This window comes from Saccostrea cucullata, unplaced genomic scaffold (assembly GCF_032062105.1).
Source record: "Saccostrea cucullata isolate Sc308-1 unplaced genomic scaffold, CSIRO_AGI_Scuc_v1 ctg247, whole genome shotgun sequence".
In the NCBI taxonomy this organism is placed as follows: domain Eukaryota; kingdom Metazoa; phylum Mollusca; class Bivalvia; order Ostreida; family Ostreidae; genus Saccostrea; species Saccostrea cuccullata.
Window position 1 is genome coordinate 368181 of NW_026934500.1, and position 24276 is coordinate 392456.

The following is a 24276-nucleotide window of genomic DNA, read 5'->3' on the forward strand; positions in this document are numbered from 1 at the left end:
TATTCGCAAATTCTTTTATACCCCATGATGAAATTTAATAAGACTTTCACAGATTCTTTGTTACATAAAGTCATTGTGCACCTCCTTTTCTATACTTTTTCATCGGAAAAAGTTTACGGGTTTCCCATAGCAAAACATGGATACGGCCATTTTTTCTATGATATTGAAGGGTACCCATCTCTTATCCGCAACTCCTCCTTTATCACTGAATAAAACTTTATGATACCTTCACATATTCTTTATTACATTGTGACATTGTGCACCTCTTACTTTATCTTTTTATTTGACACTTATTTCAGGTCTCCCAAAGCAAAACATGGACTTTGCCATTATATTTTTTTTTCTACTTTTTAAATTTTAACCTTTTAGGCATGGACCGTAGTTTTGTTTCAGCATAAGTTCTGTATACTGGGTTATCTCTTACCCGTTTTATTTCTGCCCTCTTTTGTTAACAGTAAATGAAAATAACAGAATCGTTTATATCACAGTGCCTTATGAGTGTTCAGGGGACATCACAGAGGCCCTGGTTACACACTGGGTGCCCCGTGGGACAGTCTGAACAGGGTGTTCCTTCGTAGTATGGCTCCATAGATTCGTTATAGCTGAAATAGACATTGAAAATACATGCAAAGCAACTATATTGTCAGCAATTATTTTCTATTTTTTTTCTGCATTAAAATTTACTTAGGATAAATTATTAATTTTAAAAAATATTTTTTCAATATATTAAGAACAATTCAGGGATTAGCTGCAGATCTGTAGCGTTATGGTTTTATATATTTGTCTTTGACGTTATGGTCAAAGACAAATAAATAAGACCATGCCGCTACAGATCTGCAGCTATTCAGGGATGTAACAGATATCAATGTGATTGGAGTAATATGACTGTCAAATACTGTGTATTGCATACCAATAAAACCTGTCTAAATACAAAAATGTAGACTTACCCGTCTCCATAGTTGCAAACGAAAATGTGTGCATTTTTATAATTACGTCCTTTTACCGTTTCACAAAGGGATGTCCCACAACCGATTGCAAATGAAACATCCTTTACCATCTACAACAAGTTAAAAGTAAAAAAAAAAAGTAACACGTATGAAAATTCTATTCTGTAAACCCATGGTCGACCAATCAAACAAATGTACATTTCGGTTTGTTATTTACCTGAATGTAGTGACCACAGCCCTTTGGACAACCGTAAGGATTCCGATAATCATATTTATTTTTCTCTCCCCACCATCTGTGCAGGACTTTGGAAATGTTCAAAGGTACTGTAAATTAGTCAGTTATTATAAATGATATAGTTATCGTAAATATATAGTCGGTTATTATAGTTACTGTAAATGGTCGGTTATTATAGTGATTGTAAATAGTCGGTTATTATAGTAACTGTAAATGGTCGATTATTATAGTTACTGTAAACAGTCGATTATTATAGTTACTGTAACTGGTCGGTAATTATAATAACTGTAAATAGTCGGTTATTATAATAGTAACTGTAAATGGTCCGTTATTATTGTTATTGTATATAGCAATTAACACATTTTGAATCTACTGTTAGGTAGACCGATGTTGTAACTGATTAGGAAGTAAATTGCATGTTCTAAGAAAATAGATCTTAAAGTATTACGTGTCTTTTGGACAAGGACACCATCTTCATATTCTGCTACCCAATCCCAAGTGTGATGTATATTCTCGCCGATATTCCGGAAGTTTGCCCATTTCCGTTTATGTCGGTCTGCATTGTGTGTACCAGAACACGTTTCTGCATACTTTTGGGCCATTTGTTCCAAAGTTGTGTCCCAGCTCTAAATGTTTAATTTTTACTATACATGTATATATGTTGTACTAATGAACTGTTTTAATATATCTAGAGATGGTTATATACTAATAAAAAGTTCTTAATTACCATTTTCTTCATGTTTGCTGCGCTAGGTGTAACACTTCTTCGTATCTTGTTATGCAAATCCACAATTTGTCTTTTTTGTGCTTCAGAAAGTCTCGATGCGGTGCTGCTAGAATATGGTTTCTCTCTCGTGTCTTCTCTGTGTACAATTTTTTTCTGAGATCCCCATTGTCCAGAAAACGATCTGTCACTGTTAACGTTCAGACCTGTCGAACTTTTCACTCTGTTCCGATTTGACGGATAAATGTTTTGCCTATTAAAAAGGACGGGGACATTTTCGGATGCTCGAGAGAGACTTCTTCGAGAGCTCCAGTTGATGGGGACTGTTTGATGTCGATTAATTTGATGAGCGTTACCTGCCAAGCTACTTCTGTGATGCATGTTTCGAGGGGAATGACTCGATCCTGTGTCATTCACCCAAGTAACTACCAGTGGCAATTTACACTGGCAAATTTCCACTGTCAGTGCCAAAAATATCCACAGAAAGCACCGCATTATCAGTCAATTTTCAATCAGCTGCCCTTGAATAAAATGTAATGTTCAAATAATAAAAATCCTGTTAAAAAATGAATATTTTTTTTATCTTTCTCTTGATATCAAATATATTATATATTTCCACGACATAACAATCCTGTGTTTTTTTTTATTAACAAGAGTATCCTTTATAAATTTTTATTTTAGAAGTTCCGTATTGTAGAGTTTTTTTCCTTTTTGTTAAAAACCAGAAAAGATTCCATTAACCTTAAAAAGTTAAATAAGAGGCTCACGGGCCTTAAAGGCTACCTAAGTATCATGTTACAACTTTCTAACAACTGACTTCGGTTCATGTCACAATTTTGAAAGAGGTCACTGCTCATCATAACTTTACATTGAGCATACTAGTACTCAAATGATTACTCATAACCCAAAGGCAGAGAAGAGGAACAAAGAATGCATTTCAACTATATAATCAGTAGTCCCCATCCCCTTCTACAGGAACCCCCTGACCCTGTGGCCATACATTTCACAATTTTGGAAAAGACACCCTTGCTCATCATGAATGTTTGATGAATACACTTAAAAAGGGGCAGATTTCAAAGCATTTATTCATTTTCAGTATACACCCAGGCGCCATAAAATTCACAATCTTGGAAAAAGTATCCTTTTTCGCCATAACTTTGGACATATATAGTCCCGCCCTACCTTCAACTTACATTTTAGAAGAGGCATTCATGTTCATCATATCTACATATTTAGTTTGTTTGCTTATTACCCAGAGCAGGGAAGAATATTTTAAAAGAAATAATGTATTTTCACTGACAAGTATATTCTACAGAGACCCACCCTAGCACTAAAACTCCTGGCCCTGGGGCAATGAATTTCATAATTTTGGTAGAGGATTTAATACTTATAGCAAAAATTATGCCCACAGCTTGTCTGCTTGTTGTCCATACAGGAGTAACGTAGAATAATTTTAAAGATTGCATATATTTTGATGGTTTAGTCCCAGCCTCAGGCACCAGGGGGTGAGGGGCGATGGATTTAAAAATTTTACTCCCTTCCTTTCATAGATGCTTTATACCAAAATTGGTAGAAACTGGTTCAGTGGATTGTGAAAAGAAACTGAAAATATTTAAATGTTATCGCACAACGGACTACGAACGAAAACGGATAGCAATAGGTCACTTGGGTAAATTCAGTAAACTCAGATAACCTATAAATAATTAAGTAAATTAAGTAAAAATAAAGTTTCAAAAATTACCGTAACTGATGCCAAAGTATGATACAGCTTTCTCTGATGATCATCCTTTAACAACTCAATATATTGCTCATTATCTCCATAGTCGAACATTGCACAACAGCATTATTACTTCTACATATATATATAAATAAGACCGACTCAAAAGTAAATTGTTAATCACTTCCCCGGTGACAAATACATGAAAAGTTGTCCAGCCATGGGCCTTTTTCTTCATGAATCACCATGTGAAACACTCAGTGCAAAATAGGTCGATGTGTATAATTACAAATGTACTGGAAATTAATAAAACAGCTGCAGAAAGCGCAACTTGCTGTTTAAACAAAATCCATGATGTTTAAAATTTGCATGCTTGAAAAAAAAATTATGTTAATGAAATATCACATGCATTTGTTAACTTTTTTCAACAATTATTGAGTACATGTTGATGGAATGATTTAGATGTTTTCCTTGTTAGATTTAATATTTTTACCATTTTGTCGACCATAGGGATGTTCATTTCAATATGTAATATGTTACCTTCAGACATACATAGAGAACTGAGACAGTCAGTCAAAAGTCAGGGACTGATGTATTTAGTGTAAACAAGACATAATTTTCCATGTCAGTTTGCAGACAGTTCAAAGGTTAATAAGTTTTAAACATGGAAAGAAACAGGATATGAAAAACATTTTAATGCAATGTCTTCTTATTTAAGGATAAATAACAAAAAAAAACTTCCAAAATTCAAATATATTTAGAAGAAGTATAAATTTGTTTATTTACGCAGGCCAAAGTAAAAAAAGATTCAATTGGTGAAAAGTGTGAAATCGCATCTTTACATCTCAATGCGTTACATTATGCATATGAAAAGTTTAAGAAAAGTATGAAATTTTCTTACTGCAAAAAATTCTGTAGAAATATTCAAAAGTCTATTTTCAAATTTAACACTTAAAATTTCTTAATTACATTACCATTTAAAGAAATGTATCGTAAAAATGTCAGTATAACTCTTATTTTTTAGGACTAGCCTTAACTAAAACAAGCGCTCACAATTCTGGAGGTAAACTTAAAATGTTTCAATGAGACCAAAAAAAAACCCCGTAGAACGAGTATTGATAATGATAATTTTAAAATATATGAACATTACATACAGTCGATAAAAATGCCTGTGTAATTCATACAAATGCAAAGTAATCTGCTTAAAACCAACAGAAATCAAATATTTCTTTAAATCTCGATAAAAATAGATTGGTGAAATATTTTCATTCTGAACAGACATCTCAGGTTCGAATTCCACTGTGGGACCTTTGTGGAGTCCTTCAGATAAACAGAGGTCCCGTGTCACAGTAGGTGCTGGTACGAAAAAGATCCCTCCATGCTCAATGGCCCTGAGTGAAGAGTATAGGAAAAAAATTGCAGTTCGCCACAGGCAAGTGGTGGCGTCTCCGTATGAGTGAAAAGTTCTCGAGAGGGACGTAAAACAATATATAATAAATCAATCATTCTGAACAGAAATTGAAGACAACTGTCGAATCAATCACTGGGATTGTGAAAAAAAAATACTGGGGTCAACAGAGAAGCCGATATTAAAATCTGTCAGCAGATAACTATCGCTGTCAATTCCAAGAAAGTTTCTCTCTGAAATCCCTGCTATGGAGTAGTTTGGTCTTGAAATCTTGCTATCAAGTAGTTTGGTCTTGAATTCTTGTTATCGAGTAGTTTTGGCGTTAATTCCAGCTATAGAGTGGTTTTTGGGCTTCAATTCCAGCTGACTAATTAGTTTGGGCTAAAATCCCACTTATCAAGTACTTTGGGCTTAAATTTCAATAAACGATTAGTTTGAGCTAAAACTCCAACTATCGATTAATTTGGGTTGCTTCAGCCAGAAAGTCTCGTATGACATTAATGCTTCCCTCAAGAAAACCCATATAGCCTAAAAGTGAAGAAATACACACCAGAAACTGTAGCATTATTACTGAAAAACAACAAAGTAATAAAATCAGAAATACATTCACAATATGTAGATGTAAGTAACATGACTTAGGCATACACAATTGACGAGGCAACGACCAAATTGAAAAATCTTAAACCAAACCTGATGTTGTCTTACTAAGTGCATTTGCCACTGATATGGTTTTTATGGAACATACCTCTGAAGAAGATCATGGAAAAGCCAACTTCGTTATTTTGTCATAATAAAGCAACAAGACGACCACACGTTTTATTATAAATTAAAGAATGCTAGAAGAAATACACAAATAAACTCGGAATTTTTTTTTATAAATAATTATGGTGATAACGAAGAGCATTCAAGCTAAAGGTTCAATTATTTAGACAAACACAGGGATCAGGATCACAGCAAGCAAAAACCTCCAAACACAACCGAGGTGGAATCAGGTGCCATGGATGAGTGAGCAAATATTCACTGAAATATGGGAATTTACAGAAACCAATATCTGTTTAGTAGACACATTAGCACGTGGATTTCAATGAGCAGAAATGATAAAATGGGCATCAAAAATGGGTTTCGTCCTTTGCGACTAGGAATTACAACAACCAATGTACTGTTTGCCAAAATTCGAAAAATTATCACCGATGATGTTTGATTGATTTTCAGATACATAGCAACTTTAATAGGCATCATTTTGGGGGTAGTTCACACCGTTTTAAAGGAACATTTGACAGAACTAGCACAGTATTCAAATGGCATGACAGCGTGACACAATAGCTAAACAATTATTTTTAAAAGTCAGAAATTGTGGTTTTCCATATTTGTCTGAAATTCATACAGATAATAAAACTTGAATCCATTGCTTTAAACTCCCAAAACAAATTTTAAATAAGATGCATTTGGTAAAAAAGCAAAGGTCTGAGAAGAGCAAAGAACTGCAAGATCACAAAGCCAGTTTTATATGCCATTTTCTTTAATACAAGTGGTTTTGTTGTTCAAATTCTTATTCAGGGAAGCAGTTCAATTTCTGGAGGAGTCTAGAATGCAAAATTTTTGCAAAAAATCGAAAGCTTTTTGAGAGGAAGGAACCAGATTCAGGAATCCACTACATAAAATTTCTTCATGACAGCGTCCAAACCCAGGCGTCCTAAGAGTACAGGAGTTTGGGGGATGAATAGAAACTTAATGTTTTGTCACACCAATTATATTCGCCAGATCTTTCACCCTTTTATTTGTTTCATTTTCCAATCTTGACAAAAACACCTTTGAGAAAGGTAAACCAAGTCCAGGAAATCATAGGATCTGCAATATTTCAGTATACGAAGAGTCATAGTCAAAAATGTGTTATAAAAACAATTAGAAATTGGATAAAAATATTACGGACACGTGTTTTAATTAAAAGAGAACATTTAAGTTAAATCAGTAAAACTAAATGATTGAAAAGCGTTTTTCGTTTCTTTCCAAGCACCGAGGACATTATTTATTGAACAGCCCTCGTATATCGAGTCAACATATGAATGAAAGTAACTATTGTTAATAGATAATACGTCTTTAATATATCAAAATGTCAAGTTGAGCCACAGCAAGTGTTCTTTTTTTCTTCTCAGAAGATTTTGAAAATAATTCTGCCTTGTTCAGGTTTGAATAAAAAAGAAAAGTATTCTGTAAAGGAATAAAAAGCTGTTAATTATTATCACAGGTAAGCTTTGTCAAATATATGATATCTCAATTTATAAAATGCAAAAGACCACAGCATAAGATTTTGTTGTAAATACATGTCCAATAACGGGCATGTAAATATAAAAATGTATAGGGTATATGAGTGTTGAAAAATAAATAAGAAATATCAAAAATGAAACCTGAATAAAAATACAGAGTAAACATCAATGTCAAATATTTTTAACATAAACCAAAAAAATGTTTAACTTTCTAATAAATTATGACTTTTGTTACTAGCAATATAGACTCAGTTATGCTACTGGACTGCAAAAACATGTAATTGCTTAAACATTACTAAGTCAAAGAGACTGTGCACAGAAAAATTATCTGTATTTTTATGATAGGTAACAATTACCTTTCTCATTACATATTTCACTGAAGAGAGAAAATTTACTCATTGAGAAAAATATTTTGACAATTCTCATAGGATTTTGGTATATACTACCCTAATACAAGATTGTAAGATAAAACTTGCAATATTGCATAATTTGACACTTTCTATGTCAGAGGTACTATTCTTTTAATCTATTGCACATTCTAGTAGAATGGTTGTATACAGTATATATTTTCTAAATTTTCATCTTAAAGCATCTTGTGTAGATGTAACATGCTAGCACTGCTTTAATTAGGTAAAAATCTATCGAATGCCACATTTAATCTGACAATATCCAACTGTCTTTACGACTCCTTATTCATTTCTTTTTCTGCTTCCTCTAGAAGATTCCACATAGTTAAAATCTAAAAAAAAAAAAGAAAAAAAATAATGTAAAATTTAGAACCAGGAAGTAAAACATGAATAAAGCATACTCCCTGCTATTTATATGCCCCAAGCCCACCCCCTATCTAGTCAAGAAAAGATATTCATCAGTTTATTTTAACTACCCAAATGTGTTTTAACATTAACAACACCTTTACTTACAATGTAATATAATTATGTTAATGATATTCTTTTAAATTAATTCATGATAATGAATTTTTCATATTTACCTTTTGTTGTATATCTGTTTGATCATTATTACCATCCATATTAGCTTTTTCTTTTGCTTGTGTGCAATATTTCTTGGCCTCTTCAATGTCACCAACCATTGCAAGACAGTAACAAACCTTCATGCACAAAGAAAATAAATGGAATTTGTAAAACTGGTATTTTTTGTTACTTTTTTTGGCTTGAATTTTAACCCTCCTGGGTGTCATGATTTGAACAATGTACAATCTACACTACCTGAGGATGATTCCATATAAATAGAAAAATATCACTAATCATGGTTTTGAAGTACTTGAAAAGAAGATTTTAAAAGGTTTCCCTATATATCCTTATGTACAACTTTGGTCAGCCATTTTGGGCCCAAAACTAGCCCCAGAGGTCATGATTTGAACAAGCTTGAATCTTCACTAACTGAGGATGATTCCACATAAGTTTCGTCTTTCCTGGCCCAGTGGTTCTGGAGAAGAAGATTTTTAAAGTTTTTCCTATATATTCCTATGTAAAACTTTGTCAGCCATTTTGGCCCCAAAGGGGTCATGATTTGAACAAAATTGAATCTACACTACCTGAGGATGATTCCACATGAGTTTCATCTTTCCTGGCACAGTGGTTCTTGAGAAAAAGATTTTTAAAGATTTTTCCTATATATTCCCATGTAAAACTTTGGTCGGCCATTTTGGCCAGTTTGAATCTACACTACCTGAGAATGATTCCACATGAGTTTCATCTTTCCTGGCCCAGTGGTTCTTAAGAAGAGGATTTTTAAAGATTTTTCCTATATATTCCTATGTAAAACTTTGGTCGGCCATTTTGGCCCCACCCTAGCCCCGGGGATCATGATTTGAACAAATTTGAATCTACACTACCTGAGGATGATTCCACATGAGTTTCATCTTTCCTGGCCCAGTGGTTCTTGAGAAGAAGATTTTTTAAAAATGCTATTAATTTTTCACTAATTCATTGGAAGAGGTCGTGGCCCTTCATTTTAACAATCTTGAATCCCCTTCACCCAGGGATACTTTGTGCCAAGTTTGGTTGAAATTGGCGCAGTGGTTCTTGAGAAAAAGATGAAAATGTGAAAAGTTTATGACAACGACAACGACGGACAAATTTTGATCAGAAAAGCTCACTTGAGCCTTCGGCTCAGGTGAGCTAAAAATTATATAGTCCTCCAAAAACTTAGATGTTATTGAAGATGTTGAATCAATGACTTTCTCAAGAGAATTTCTATTAATTTTTAAAAAATACAAAAATTATTTGGAATATAAATTGGATAATGGCAAACAAGTATCTCAAGAACCTGTTGATGAAGTTACAACAAACTTCTATATAACTTCTTAAAAATGTCTTATACATGTAAATGTGTATTTTAAAATCTATAATTGAAATGTTCTTGCAGAGATTTATAGGTGAATGTCATTGGGTTTTATGGAGAATTTCCGGATATTTTTTTTAATAAGATACACATGAAGAGGGAAATGAAATTGAAGGTGTAAGGGAAGGGGAAGGTAGAGGTACAAAAAACTATGACACACATTTATTGATCTTACCAATGTGTATCAGTACTATGAGTATCACTTAATCTCCTATTGAGGACTCATCCTACCCCAGGAGTCATTTGATCATTCTTTAATCTTCATAATTGAAGATGCTTTCATATTAATATTATTAATCATGGCTTTGTTGATCTTGAGAAGACTTTCTCAGGTCTTTCCCTCTAAATTCATACATAAATGTTTTATTTTCTATTGTGGTCCTGCCTTGTCCCCACAGGTGCACGTTGGAGGAAATATAAATACTATAGTATAAATAAACTACACTATCTGATGAGGCTTCCTTATTTCAAATGTGACTCATCTTGATTTTTTTGTTTTGTTTGTTTGTTTTTGCATTTTTTTTAGAAGAAGCTTTTTAAGGAACCTTTCCCTTATACATATCCTGTATTCAAATGTTAAACTCTGATCCAAGATGTGACCCAACCAGGGCCAACTCCATCATGCTTCAACCCCCACCCTCTTTATATTGTCAGATATTCTGTGTAAAGTTTGCTAAAAATAGGATTTGTGGTTCCATAGACGATGGAACAATGAAAATTTTTCAAATAATGACAGGCAACATACAATTTTATCAGAATATGTTGCATGTATTTCAGCTTTTGGTTAAATGGAGTTAAAAATCAATAATTATGGGGGTGAATGTCATATAAAAGGTAGAGATCAGAAGATAGTGGGTTCAAGGCAAGGCTGTGAAAGTCCAAAATTGATAAAAAATAAGAAAAAACTGCTCAATGGCCCTGATTGCCAAGCAAAGGTCAACCTTTTAACTGTTTACTGGTGTATAGTGGTGTCTCCATGGTTTAAATTTTTCAAACATAAAACACATAAATGTATCAATCATTCGTATTTCTAAGTCAGAAGACATGACAACACAATAGCATATACCCCAGCCATTTTCATGGCAGGGCTTAATAATACCCACTTTTAAATATGGTTGTGGGTTATCCTTGTCTTGTTCTGCCCACTGTTTGTAGTATCTTAAAGCTTTCTCTGGCTGTTTCTCTCTTTCATAACTTTCCGCAGTGTTTCTCACACAGTTCTACAGAAAAAGAGATAAATTTAAATAAAATTTAAACAAGCAAAATATCGGGAAAATGTTAAGACTTTAAAAAAAAATAAAGACTTACATACAAAACAATAGCTATTAAAATACCCCACATATTATGTACCTCTCTAAATAAGCAGTATGCAAATTAAAGAAATGTGAGGTCAAGGTCAAAGGAAAGTTCAAGGTTAAATGTTTTGATGCAGCTGAATAGCTTTCACTAGTACTAAAAGTATATTAAGTTTGATAACATTATCTTGAATTGTTTCTTTAAAACTGAGTAATTTGAGAAAAGTAAAGTCAAAGGAAAGGTCAAGATCAAAAAAGGCTGATGCAGTTGAGTACCTTATTTCAGTATGTGTCAGCTTGTGGTGTTTGATTACACTATCTTGAATGGTTCTTTCCCTACTGAGCTAAACAGTAATTTGGGAAAAGTGAGGTCATGGCCACAAGAAAGGTCAGGGTAAAAAAAATGTTCATGCTTTTGAAGAGCTCTTATCAATATGTATCAGTATATAACATTTGATAAAAAAAAATTATGAATACTTTCTTTGAAATTGAACTTTGAACTAAGTTAAATGGAAAATGCAACTGAAGGACAGATGGATGGTCAGAAGACAGACATGACAAACTCTATATTCCCCAGTCATATTCATGGTGGAGCATAACCAAAATGAAATTGTTTTTCTCCATCCCACAAATAATAATTTAATTCCATTTTTTGGAACTAACCAGAAAGCATTCCACGTCATTCTCTGGCAGATGATTCAGAGCATTGATGTTGAATTCAAGAAACATCTTATTGTTGAATATTTTTGATGTTGCAAACATCTCCCAGACAAAGTTCAACAGATTACCAAAGTTATAGATCCGTGGACACACATCATTGAATGAATCAATAAGTGTCCCTGAATTCCCTGCATCAATCAGATTTCTAAATTTATATTCCAGTAGACGTCTGTCTGCAGGCCATCTAAAATGTATTAGAGCAACTAGTTACTAGGCACTTCAAAAATTTGAAGAGTATCATGTATTTTAAGTATCATTTTTTAAAATCATTTTACATACTTCCTAAAACATTAATAATTTAACAAATAGGTTGTGTAAGACATTATTATAAAACTAAAATACAAACTTCTGAAGTGCCTCATCAACAGACATGGCCCCTTCACTCCAATCTGCTTTTGGTGCCCTTTCACCAGGATTATTAAGTCTCTTGTTAACTTCATCAAGATAGACATAATATATTGGAATGACAATTTTGGTTTTGATTAATGTTTTGAGAATTCTTTGAGAAACTTCATCTTGTTTGGTCTGTATTAGGTATTTCACAATGTCAGCATGCACCAATGGCAATGTTCCATTTATAAGGTGTACATTGCCACTGTTCATTTCTTTCTCCAAAAACTCAACTGAAAAGAGCCAGAAAATTAGGTAGCTTCTTATCTGTTTTGTTGGTAGATTTTTAACTTACTAATAGAGGCATTCTTCTATGGTTTGTAAACAATTAATACTCTGCAAAAGTATCAAAATTTCATTGCAAATTAAAGAAAGATTTTGATAATATCAATTAAAAACACAGGTGGACATTGCAAACTTTTTACTTTTTTTACGCTATTTTTTTTTCAAGATAATGTTTTTAAAATGGTCAAAAACCTAACTCACAAAATGGTATGTATAATTCTACAACATCTGCCATCCTGTTTGAATTAATCAAATTCAAAATGATGTTTTCTCTGCATCTTGCATAATTAACATCATTTTCTGGAGTCCCACTTTCCTGTTAAGTATGAAGAGAGAATACAACAAATGACATTAAGGACTTTAGAATTCAGAAAAATGATACTATGATGGATTAATTGAAGTTATAACTTTATTTTAAATGAAGTATATTTAATTAAAAGTTTCAAAGAGTGTTTTATTTTTTTTAAAGATTTTGGCTGAGAAAATGCTAAATGTATTTCATTGTTGTTCATACTAGTTGGCTCTGTCCAAAATTTTGAATATCCTGTAAATTTCTGCTAAATAAATTTGGAAAATTCTGCTGACCCTGTCAATTTCTGTTTTATTACTCTCTAAAATTCTCCTTGCCCTGTTAAGTTCTGTTTACCTAGGGCTGACAAATCTCAATGCACAACACCTAAGGCTAGTGAATTTTAGAGCGCAAATGAATTTTTAACAGGCATATGTTCATGGCCAAGTGAAAAAAAAAATTGCTCAATACTTAAAAATGAATTAGATTTACATGAACAAAAAATAGTTATAATATGTATTCAACTTTGTATAATGTTATTCCAAACATTTATTTATAAGTTAACTCATAAAATATTGTAATTTAAAAGAGAGATACTGTTTTTCTAATAAAAACATCTTTCTTAGCATTTATGAAAAGGGGAATAACTCGATTTTCTTTCTCAAATTGGAAAAATAGAAAATTGAGTTATTTCCCTTTTCAATATGTCAATAAATTTAATCAATGCGGCTGTTTTTGAACTGATGCGGCGGTGCCTGATAAACTATTGATTTTTTTTTTTTTGGCCTTAAAATAATACTTTGTCATCATGTACCTTTTTAAATTGATTTCAATTCTGAAAGTTTTAAGAAAATTTAACTAAAAATGACAAACTGGCATTGGAAAAATGGAGAAATGTTTTAATAATTATGAGATGGAATAATGATAAGATGCTGCTATTAATAACAATGTTAGCAACAGAACCACAAAACCACTGAGGCTAAGCTTCTCATACATGAGAAAAAGAATGGAATTCTTAACAGACAACATTAATGGCTATAGTTTTAATAATTGAGATAGCAACATAAATAGTAATGGTGTTTACTGTTGGGAGTTTTCAAATGTTGCCAATATTCATAGCACACTCTAGAATGCATTTTCCCTTGATTATGAATTTATTCCTTACCATGAAAATTAAGTACTGGAAAGTGGACAACAATAAAAGAATTAAATGGAATTCATTTTGAGATTTTGGATGAAATTGAAACTATTTTGTCATAGATTATAAGAGTTATCTTTATTTTACAGTTCATGGTCAAAAAATATTTTTTTCATCTGTTATCCACTATTACCTGAAAGATTTTGTTTACTGGTACTGGTACCCTATGAGTTTCTGCTTATCTTGTAAATTTCTTTCTACATACCTTGTAAATTTTGACAAACCTTGTAAATTTCGACAAACCTTGTAAATTTCTATATACCCTGTAAATTTTGACAAACCTTGTGAATTTCTACATACCCTGTAAAATTTTACAAACCCTGTAAATTTCTACTCACCCTGTAGATCTCTGCTGCTAACTGGTTATATTCCAGAGCCTTTTGATAGTTGTTCTTTGATGTCTCTATGAAGCTTAAGGACACGTAAGTTTGACAAAGAAGAGGGTGACGATTACCTACTGTGTTTCTCTTCACATCAAGAGACCTGATCAAAATTTAAAAAATTCTCCTAGGGACATTTTGTACCAGCCTAAATACATTTCTTGGCCATTCTTAATATTTAACCCACTTTAATGCAGCAACTTGAATGTACTGCTTTTATTTAAGGTTAATATACTACAAAATTTGCTACAGATTGCAGTGAAAGTGTGTATAAATCTCTTATTATATGCTAAAGACAAATGTTGACTTACATCTGGTAATATTTCTCAGCGTTATCGACTTGATTCAGCCTCCTGCAGCAGACTCCCAAGTCGTTATATAGCAGTCCTAAGCTTAATGGCTGATGGCCAAAAAACACCTCTTTTGTTAACTAGATGAAGATTTATAAAATGACAAAAATATATTTATCAGTGCCATTTTCATCTAAATTTGACTGTATTATATATAGACCATTATAACAAGACTGAAGTTATCAACAAATCCATTATACATGTATATGCGTGCATTTTTTTGTTCCTCAATCTACTTGTGAAAAACTACCCATTCTGATTTTGATAATCAGGGAACTGCATTTCATTGATAATAATGAGCAACACACAATATTATGATGGTATATTGGTATACATGTCCTTGAAAATCAGTATTCCTCCAAATTATAAACATTTTTCAAGTAAACACCCTAATAATCGATTCTTAAAATGATTAGTGATTTTAACTTAGAATAACTTGTGAACCTGACATGTGCAGATCTAACAAATTATGTTTAAAATGAAGCAAAATTATACTACATAATCTACTGACATTTTCAATCAGATCAATCTTCTTTATTCTAGCTTGTAAAAATAAAGATGAAGATTTATTTCATTTTATTAATTATACAGAAAAAGGCCTTTGACAATTTAGTTGTGGGAGTTTATCCTTTTAATATTTTGAAGAGCATGAAAAATGCTGGAGTCTTTTATAGAAGATGCAGCCTCACCTGAATTGCCTCTTCAAAATGTTCCATAGCCTTGTGATAATCCCCTGTTGCCAGGCAAATATTGCCCAAATTCTGATAGCAACTCGCCATATCATTTTTTGCATTCCCTATCTTTGCACATTCCAAAGACTTTTTCAAATACTCCTCAGCCTGTGAAAAAAAAGGGAAGATACATTTGAAATTTAAGTTTATAGTTTAAATATGCACAAAAACTAAATACTAAGAGCTTTTTAGCTCACCTGAGCCGAAGGCTCAAGTGAGCTTTTCTGATCACATTTTGTCCGTCGTCCGTCCATCCGTCCGTCTGTAAACTTTTCACATTTTCGACTTCTTCTCAAGAACCACTGGGCCAATTTTGACCAAACTTGGTACAAAGCATCCTTGGGTGAAGGGAAATTTAAATTGTTAAAATGAAGGGACATATCCCCTCGCAAGGGGAGATAATCAAGAAAAGACAAAAATAGGGTTGGGTCATTAAAAAATCTTCTACTCAAGAACCACTTGGCCAGGAAAGCCGAAACTTATGTGTCAGCATCCTGGGGTAGTGTAGATTCTAAATTGTTCAAATCATGACCCCCAGGGGAAGGGTGGGGCCACAATGGGGAATCAAAGTTTTATATAGAAATATATAGGAAAAATCTTTGAAAATCTTCTTCTCAAGAACCACTGGTCCAGAAAAGCTGAAACTTATGTGGAAGCATCCTGGTATAATGTAGATTCTAAATTGTTCAAATAATGACCCCCAGGGGAAGGGCGGGGCCACAATGGGGAATCAAAGTTTTATATAGAAATATAGAGGAAAAATCTTTGAAAATCTTCTTCTCAAGAACCACTGTGCCAGAAAAGCTGAAACTTATGTGGAAGCATCCTGGTATAGTGTAGATTCTAAATTGTTCAAATCATGACCCCCGGGGGAAGGGTGGGGCCACAATGGGGAATCAAAGTTTTATATAGAAATATATAGGAAAAATCTTTGAAAATCTTCTTCTCAAGAACCACTTGGCCAGAAAAGCTGAAACTTATGTGGAAGCATCCTGGTATAATGTAGATTCTAAATTGTTCAAATCATGACCCCCGGGGGAAGGGTGGGGCCACAATGGGGAATCAAAGTTTTATATAAAAATATATAGGAAAAATCTTTGAAAATCTTCTTCTCAAGAACCACTGGGCCAGAAAAAGTTAAGCTTATGTGGAAACATTCTGGGGTAGTGTAAATTCTAAATTGTAGGAATCATGACCCCCGGGGGAAGGGTGGGGCCATTATAGGGAATCAAAGTTTTACATAGAAATATATAGGAAAAATCTTTGAAAATCTTCTTCTCAGGAACCACTGGGCCAAAAAAGCTGAAACATATATGCCCATGGAAGGATCATGGGGTAGTGTAGATTTCAAAATGTCTAAATTATGATCAGTGGGGTAGGGTTGGGATGCATTATGTATAACAAGGGGGAAATCTGGTAAAGAACAGAATGGTCAAAGCTTCTCAGGTGAGCGATGTGGCCCATGGGCCTCTTGTTAAAAAATTCTTCTGTTAGGCCTATTGCAGTGAAATGTTTGAAAATTTTTAGTGTTGTAAAATCAGACGAATTTTAATAACCAGTTACTCGCTTCATCTTCCTATTGAGTACCCGGTTAAGGTGTAATATCCCTCTGATAAGAGAGATAACTTTCTGGAGACATTTTTCCATAAATTTCAGTGGATTGTCAACTTTCTGTAGACATTTCTCCATGAAATTCAGTGAATTCTCAATTTAGATTTTACAGATTTCATTAATATGGACCATTTTATAGTCAACTCAATCAAATCTATTCTATAGTACAGATGTTGATTTCTAGTTTCTATTGCCAATCTTTTTATTAATTATTTATAATAGTTTACTTAAAACATTTTTACTCAGTTCCTTTAAACGATGTAATTAATTTAAGATAGTTCTATATCTTAATGTATAAGTCATTTAATTGTTACAGAAATTTCAGATGCAGAATTGATTATAAACATTAAATGATTATTTTTTTTTCACTAAATATATTTTCAAGGGCGATAATTGAAAGATAATCCTTGTTGATGGATGCATAATTATTATTTTACAAGCATGGAAAACAATTCCGATTTAAAAAGCAACGCTTCAGTGAGTATGTTTTCTAATGAGAATTAGATAGGTATGATAGTGAATATTATTTTCATGTAAACCTCATATTTCTAATTTTAATTTATTATGAGATAACAAATTATTGATATCTTTATTTACCATATCAAAATTTCTTCACATTATGTTTTGACATAATATTCATTTCTAAAAAAAGTAAGCAATGCTTCATACTTCAAGCTACTTGTAATTGTATCAAAAATTGTATATGCTTCAGATTCATATTGATTGTCCCATGCATGTTTGGTCACCATAAGGAATATACAGTCTGTAGTTCCTTGGAAATGAGCATGCATGCTCTAAAAACTTAGACCTGATCACTCATCTGGAAAATGTAGGTCAGATCCAGGATCTGAAAGATGCATGGTAGTGTGCATCATCCATGGAAGTAAATGGTTATCATAGTTGATCTTTTTCTCATCAGAGATCTGTGGTAGTAAGTGGACATCATAATTAGGGTTCAAAATGCCCTTAAGCTAGTCTGGATCAACTAAGGGCTGCCTTGTCGGAAGAGTTGAACAATATCCCTATTGGAAGGATATAAACACAATGATGAACACAGTGCAAAGGAGAATCAAGGCTGTGGCAGTACTAGTTGCACGGAGACATGTGAGATTATGAGAATTTCAATTTTTAACTTATGGGGGGTATATAGGGCTTTCATATGAGTTTCTTAAAGTCATGAATTATTGGTCAAAATTGAATTAGATTTCATTTACAATTTATTTGAATTGATATCTTAAATGTTAGATAGGAATAATGGAAGATATGTCTATACATGTATACATTTTTCCCTCAAAGAGTTAACCCTGCATTTCTTTTTCTTTTCAATATATTTACATTTTCACTTAATCCTTGATTGAAAAAAAAGTATTTTCAATATTTCCAATATTTTCTAAGCTTCACAGTAAGACAGTTTATTGTTCAGTGTCACAAGTTGAGCAAATCACTTTGTGAAGATATAAAATTATTACTTTATTTCTAGATTAAGCTCAACTGAAAAACATTCGAAAATGTGACGGGAAGTCTGTGAGCCAATGTTCACAAGTAATACCCCCACTCTGATGTGAATATACACTATCATAATAATAAACACAAGTAAAGTTACTGGCAGTAGAATGGATAAATAAGAAGATGACATCAGATTCACACAAAAATATATCGCATATCATATGGCATGCCTCAACAAAGAGTGTGCTAAAATTTCAAGCATCTGTGATTAGTAGTTGCTAAGAAAACTGCAACCAAAATTTGTTATGTATGGTAAGGACAGATGCACAGATGAACACGAAGTTGACACCAGATTTAAACAAAAATGAATCCCATCATATGGCATGCCTCAGCAAAGAATGTGCTTAAATTTCAAGCATCTGCAATGAGTAGTTGCTGAGAAAACTGTTACGAAAATTTGTTATGTATGTTACGGACAGACGCACGGATGAACAGGAAGTTTTTTTATAATACATTTATTTCCAATAACATACAACAAATATTGAGGTAAAACTTCTGCAGAAGCCCTCTGTTTATACCTCACTTGAGGTGCCAGGAGCTCCCTGGATCGGTATTATTTTTCATTATTCAATTTACAAAACTATACACAATAGAAAAAAAAACCCAGAAGTCTCTGTCGAGACTGTAGCTCTACTGGTTTGTACTTATAATAAAGGAAGAGAAAAGTAGTTGGGACTTAAAACTTTACAAAAGCAATAAATAGAATAATGATCCTTGATTAAGTCTCTTTGGCCTTTTAAAATACCAATCTTTTTATATCTCGCCAATAAGTCGGACATAGAGTTTTGGACCAAAGTTTAACTCCAAAAAAGCCGACTTATAGGTGAGTATATACGGTATTTCAGAGAAATTTCTATTTTTAGTAACCAAGGCTTCATTGTTCATCAAAATCAAAAACTGATACTAGTATATAGAATAATGTATCTTAGTGAAGTCTACTTGTGTGCCAGGTTATACTGGAATCAGACCAAAACTGTAGGTGGAGTAGCATTTTGAATGTTTTTTCACAGAAATTTCTATTTTTTAGTAACCACTGCAACACCATTCAATGAAATCAAAAACCTATATACAGATTTATGTACCTTAGTGTAGTCTACTTGTGTGCCAAGTAATACTGATATCAGACCAAAACTAGGAGTAGCATTTTGAATGTTTTTCCACAGAAATTTCTAGTTTAAGTAACCACGGCAACACCGTTCAATGAAATCAAAAACCGATATACAAATTTATGTATCTTTGTGTGGTCTACTTGTGTACCAAGTTATACTGAAATCAGACCAAAACTGTAGGAGGAGTAGTATTTTGAATGTTTTTCACAGAAATTTCTATTTTTAGTAACCACGCTAACATCATTCATGGAAATCAAAAACTGACAAATAGATTTATGTATCTTAGCGTTGTCTACTTGTGTTCCAAGTTATATTGAAATCAGACCAAAACTGTAGGAGGAGTAGCATTTTGAATGTTTTTTCACAGAAATGTCTATTTTTAGTAAACATGGCAACACCGTTCATCGAAAACAAAAACCTATATACAGATTTATGTATCTAAGTATAGTCTACTTGTGTGCCAAACAATACTGGTATCAGACCAAAACTGTAGGTGGAGTAGCACTTTGAATGTTTTTTCAAAGAAATTTCTATGTTTAGTAATCACGGCAACACCGTTCAATGAAATTAAAACCAGAAGTCTCTGTCGAGACTGAAGCTCTACTGGTTTGTTCTTATAGCAAAGGAAGCGAAAAATACTTAAGCAGTTGGGAATTGAAACTTTATAACAGCAATAAATAGAATAATGATCCTTGATTAAGTCTTTCTATGTTCTTAGTGTAGTCTACTTGCATGCCACATTATATTATAATCAGACTAAAACTGTATTTGAGTGGTATTTTGAAAGTATTAAACAGAAATTTCTATTTTTAGTAATCAAGGCAATGATGTTCATCGAAGTCTAAATCACATATACAGAATTGTGTATCTTAGTGAAGTCTACTTGTGTGCCAAGTTATATTGAAATCAGTTCAAAACTGTAGGAGGAGTAGCATTTTGAAAGAATTTCACAGAAATTTCTATTTTTAGTAACCACGGCAACACCGTTCATTGAAATCAAAAACCGATACACAGAATTATGTATCTTAGTGTAGTCTACTTGTGCGCCAAGTTATACTGAAATCAGTCAAAAACTGTAGGAGGAGTAGCATTTTGAAAGAATTTCACAGAAATTTCTATTTTTAGTAACCACGGCAACAACATTCATCGAAATCAAAAACCGATATACAGAATTATGTATCTTAGTGTAGTCTACTTGTGCGCCAAGTTATATTGAAATCAGTCAAAAACTGTAGGAGGAGTAGCATTTTGAAAGAATTTCACAGAAATTTCTATTTTTAGTAACCATGGCAACACCGTTCATCAAAATCAAAAACCGATACACAGAATTATGTATCTTAGTGTAGTCTATTTATGTGCCAAGTTATATTGAAATCAGTCAAAAACTGTAGGAGGAGTAGCATTTTGAAAGAATTTCACAGAAATTTCTATTTTTAGTAACCATGGCAACACCGTTCATCAAAATAAAAAACCGATATACAGAATTATGTATCTTAGTGTAGTCTACTTGTATGCCAAGTTATATTGAAATTAGACCAAAACTGTAGGAGGAGTAGCATTTTGAAAAATTGTTTACAGACAGACAGAGAGACAGACAGACGGACAGACGGACGGACGCTGGACGCATTACTATCGCATAAGCTCTTCTGGTCTCTGACCAGTAGAGCTAAAAAATTTATATAGATTTATGTATCTTAGTGTGGTCTACTAATGCCAAGTTATATTGAAATCAGACCAAAACTGTAGGAGGAGTAGCATTTTAAATGTTTTTCACAGAAATTTCTATTTTTAGTTACCACGGCAACACCGTTCCTTGAAAACAAAAACCTATACACAGATTTATGTATATTAGTGTAGTCTACTTGTGTGCTAAGTTATATTGAAATCAGACCAAAACTGTAGGAGGAGTAGCATTTTGAATGCTTTTCACAGAAATTTCTATTTTTAATAACCATGGCAACACCATTCATCAAAATCAAAAACAAATACACAGAATTTTGTATCTTAGTGGAATCTACTTGTGTGCCAAGTTATATTGAAATCAGACCAAAACTGTAGGAGGAATAGCATTTTGAATGTTTTTTCACAGAAATGTCTATTTTTAGTAACCACAGCAACACTGTTCAACGAAATCAAAAACTGAAATAAAGAAATATGTATCTTAGTGTAGTCTACTTGTGTGCCAAGTTATATTGAAATCAGACCAAAACTGTAGGTGGAGTAGCATTTTGAATGTTTTTTCATAGAAATGTCTATTTTTAGTAAACATGGCAACACCGTTCATCGAAAACAAAAACCTATACACAGATTTATGTATCTAAGTGTAGTCTACTTGTGTGCCAAACAATACTGATATCAGACCAAAACTGTAGGAGGAGTAGTATTTTGAATGTTTTTTCACAGAAATTTCTATTTTTAGTAACCACGGTAACACCGTTCAATGAAATAAAAAAACCTTTATATAGATTTATGTATCTTAGTGTGGTCTACTTGTGCCAAGTTATATTGAAATCAGACCAAAACTGTAGGAGGAATAGCATTTTGAATGTTTTTTCACAGAAATGTCTATTTTTAGTAACCACGGCAACACTGTTCAACGAAATCAAAAACTGAAATAAAGAAATATGTATCTTAGTGTAGTCTACTTGTGTGCCAAACAATACTGATATCAGACCAAAACTGTAGGAGGAGTAGTATTTTGAATGTTTTTTCACAGAAATTTCTATTTTTAGTAACCACGGTAACACCGTTCAATGAAATAAAAAACCTTTATATAGATTTATGTATCTTAGTGTGGTCTACTTGTGCCAAGTTATATTGAAATCAGACCAAAACTGTAGGAGGAATAGCATTTTGAAAACATTTCACAGAAATTTCTATTTTTAGTAACCACGGCAACACTGTTCAACGAAATCAAAAACTGAAATAAAGAAATATGTATCTTAGTGTAGTCTACTTGTGTGCCAAGTTATATTGAAATCAGACCAAAACTGTAGGTGGAGTAGCATTTTGAATGTTTTTCATAGAAATGTCTATTTTTAGTAAACATGGCAACACCATTCATCAAAATCAAAAATTAATAAAAAAAATTTTGTATCTTAGTGGAATCTACTTGTGTGCCAAGTTATATTGAAATCAAACCAAAACTGTAGGAGGAGTAGCATTTTGAATGTTTTTTCACAGAAATGTCTATTTTTAGTAACCACGGCAACACTGTTCAACAAAATCAAAAACTGAAACAAAGAATTATGTATCTTAGTGTAGTCTACTTGTGTGCCAAGTTATATTGAAATCAGACCAAAACTGTAGGAGGAGTAGCATTTTGAATGTTTTTTCACAGAAATGTCTATTTTTAGTAACCATGGCAACACCATTTAAAGCATCTACGATGAGTAGTTGCTGAGAAAACTGCGACCAAAAAATTATTACAGACACACTGACAGACTGCTAGACAGACAAACAGACACACAAGGGTAAAACAGTATACACCCCTCCCCTCTCCTTTGGAACGGGGGTATAAATATATGCAATTATAAACTGACCTTTTCATAATCTGCTGTGATTTGATAATTTGTGCCAATTCCATTGTAAGAGTGACCTAATTTTGCCAAGTCTGACTTGTCTGCAGTTGACATATCTGGTACTCTCCTAAAATGAACAAAATAAATAGAAACACAAAGCAGTGATCTAAATAAATCCCCAACACTAATTAGATTATCTTAGATTAGATGGTCAATGTTTTTATCAATAAAATTGATCATAGGAAATATTAAAAAGATCATAACTGAATAAAATTGTATCACTTACTTTTCTCGAATTTCTAGCACCTGTTGGTGAATCTCAGTACTCTTCTGCAGTTTGCTATTGTGATGATACACGACTGCTAGCATGTACAAAGCCTCTTCCCTTGTCAAATTCTTTGATTTGTTGACTTCATTGTACTAAAATCACAAAAGGAGAGTTCCTAGGTTTTTATTCTTTTCTTTTTAATTTATAATGGCACATAGTGTACTACCACTAACATGAGTTTGCACAAAGATAAGGCCTCCATGTAAATTTTCACTCTATGAAAATGTTTAAACAAACTGTGAACATCAATACTTGTATTAGTGGGGGTATTTGTCACTTTTGGACAGTTCTATACTTCTCAAACTTGTTTTATTCTACATTTTATTTAAACAAGAGGCCCAAGGGCCTTATAGGTCACCTGAGTATCATGTAACAACAACCATTGTGCACCCCTTCCCACAGGAACCACTAACCCTGGGGCCACATATTTCAAAATTTTGGAAATTTTATTATAACTTTTATTTCATCATAAAAGGTTGATTAAAACCAAAGAGCAGATTTCAAAGCATTAAATTATTTTCAGACTAAGTACCCCCTCCCCCTGGTATGCCTGACCCAAGGGCAGTGAAATTAATCATTTTGAAAGAGGCACATTACTTTATCATAAATATGTACTTCCATCATTGGAAAATTACCCAGGAGCAAAGGAAAAGATTTTCAAAGAATTGTTGCATTTTCACTATATAATCAATAGAGCCCTGCCCTAACACCAGAAACCCCTGACCCAAGGGCCATAAAATTCACATATTGGGAAGAATCATCCTTCCTCATCATAACTATGTATATACAGTAATTCATTGGTTTAAAACCCAGGAGCAGAGAAGGAGATTTTTAAAGAATTGATGCATTTTTACTATATAATCAATAGAGCCCGGCTCTAACACCAAAACCCCTGACCCACGGGCCA

At 32.9% G+C, this 24276-nt stretch overlaps 2 protein-coding genes across 4 annotated transcripts in view; both read right to left on the bottom strand.

Annotated features, from left to right (window-relative positions):
- Positions 1–265: 265 nt before the first annotated feature.
- On the bottom strand, positions 266–3728 carry LOC134240867 (glioma pathogenesis-related protein 1-like). The gene is made up of 6 exons (XM_062722958.1): positions 3648–3728; positions 1910–2427; positions 1631–1808; positions 1165–1271; positions 948–1057; positions 266–602 (listed from the first exon to the last, which is right to left on the bottom strand). The coding sequence occupies exons 2-6, from the start codon at positions 2399–2401 to the stop codon at positions 503–505; spliced, it is 987 nt and encodes a 328-aa protein (XP_062578942.1). The 5' UTR covers positions 2402–2427; positions 3648–3728; the 3' UTR covers positions 266–502.
- A 3578-nt stretch (positions 3729–7306) lies between these two features.
- LOC134240866 (TPR repeat-containing protein DDB_G0287407-like) overlaps positions 7307–24276 on the bottom strand; it is a 39888-nt gene continuing 22918 nt past the window's right edge. Inside the window, exons 18-28 of one of the 3 annotated variants that reach the window (XM_062722956.1) lie at positions 23328–23461; positions 23063–23168; positions 15253–15402; positions 14525–14643; positions 14172–14316; positions 12548–12662; positions 12018–12294; positions 11615–11855; positions 10760–10876; positions 8284–8400; positions 7307–8034 (exon numbers count right to left, since the gene is read on the bottom strand). In XM_062722956.1, coding sequence (XP_062578940.1) covers positions 7975–8034; positions 8284–8400; positions 10760–10876; positions 11615–11855; positions 12018–12294; positions 12548–12662; positions 14172–14316; positions 14525–14643; positions 15253–15402; positions 23063–23168; positions 23328–23461 — 1581 coding nt within the window. In that variant the 3' untranslated portion in view covers positions 7307–7974. Of the gene's footprint in view, positions 8035–8283; positions 8401–10759; positions 10877–11250; positions 11288–11614; positions 11856–12017; positions 12295–12547; positions 12663–14171; positions 14317–14524; positions 14644–15252; positions 15403–23062; positions 23169–23327; positions 23462–24276 lie in introns of those variants that run through there. The other 2 variants (XR_009986536.1, XM_062722957.1) reach the window with 2 other exon arrangements.

Excerpts from the sequence above, each read along its gene's own strand:
- LOC134240867 (XM_062722958.1), bottom strand. The coding sequence starts at position 2,401 with ATGCGGTGCTTTCTGTGGATATTTTTGGCACTGACAGTGGAAATTTGC. Across the intron at positions 1,809-1,909 it reads CAGCAAACATGAAGAAAATG|AGCTGGGACACAACTTTGGA; the intron begins GTAATTAAGAAC and ends TTAAACATTTAG. Across the intron at positions 1,058-1,164 it reads GCTGTGGTCACTACATTCAG|ATGGTAAAGGATGTTTCATT; the intron begins GTAAATAACAAA and ends AACTTGTTGTAG.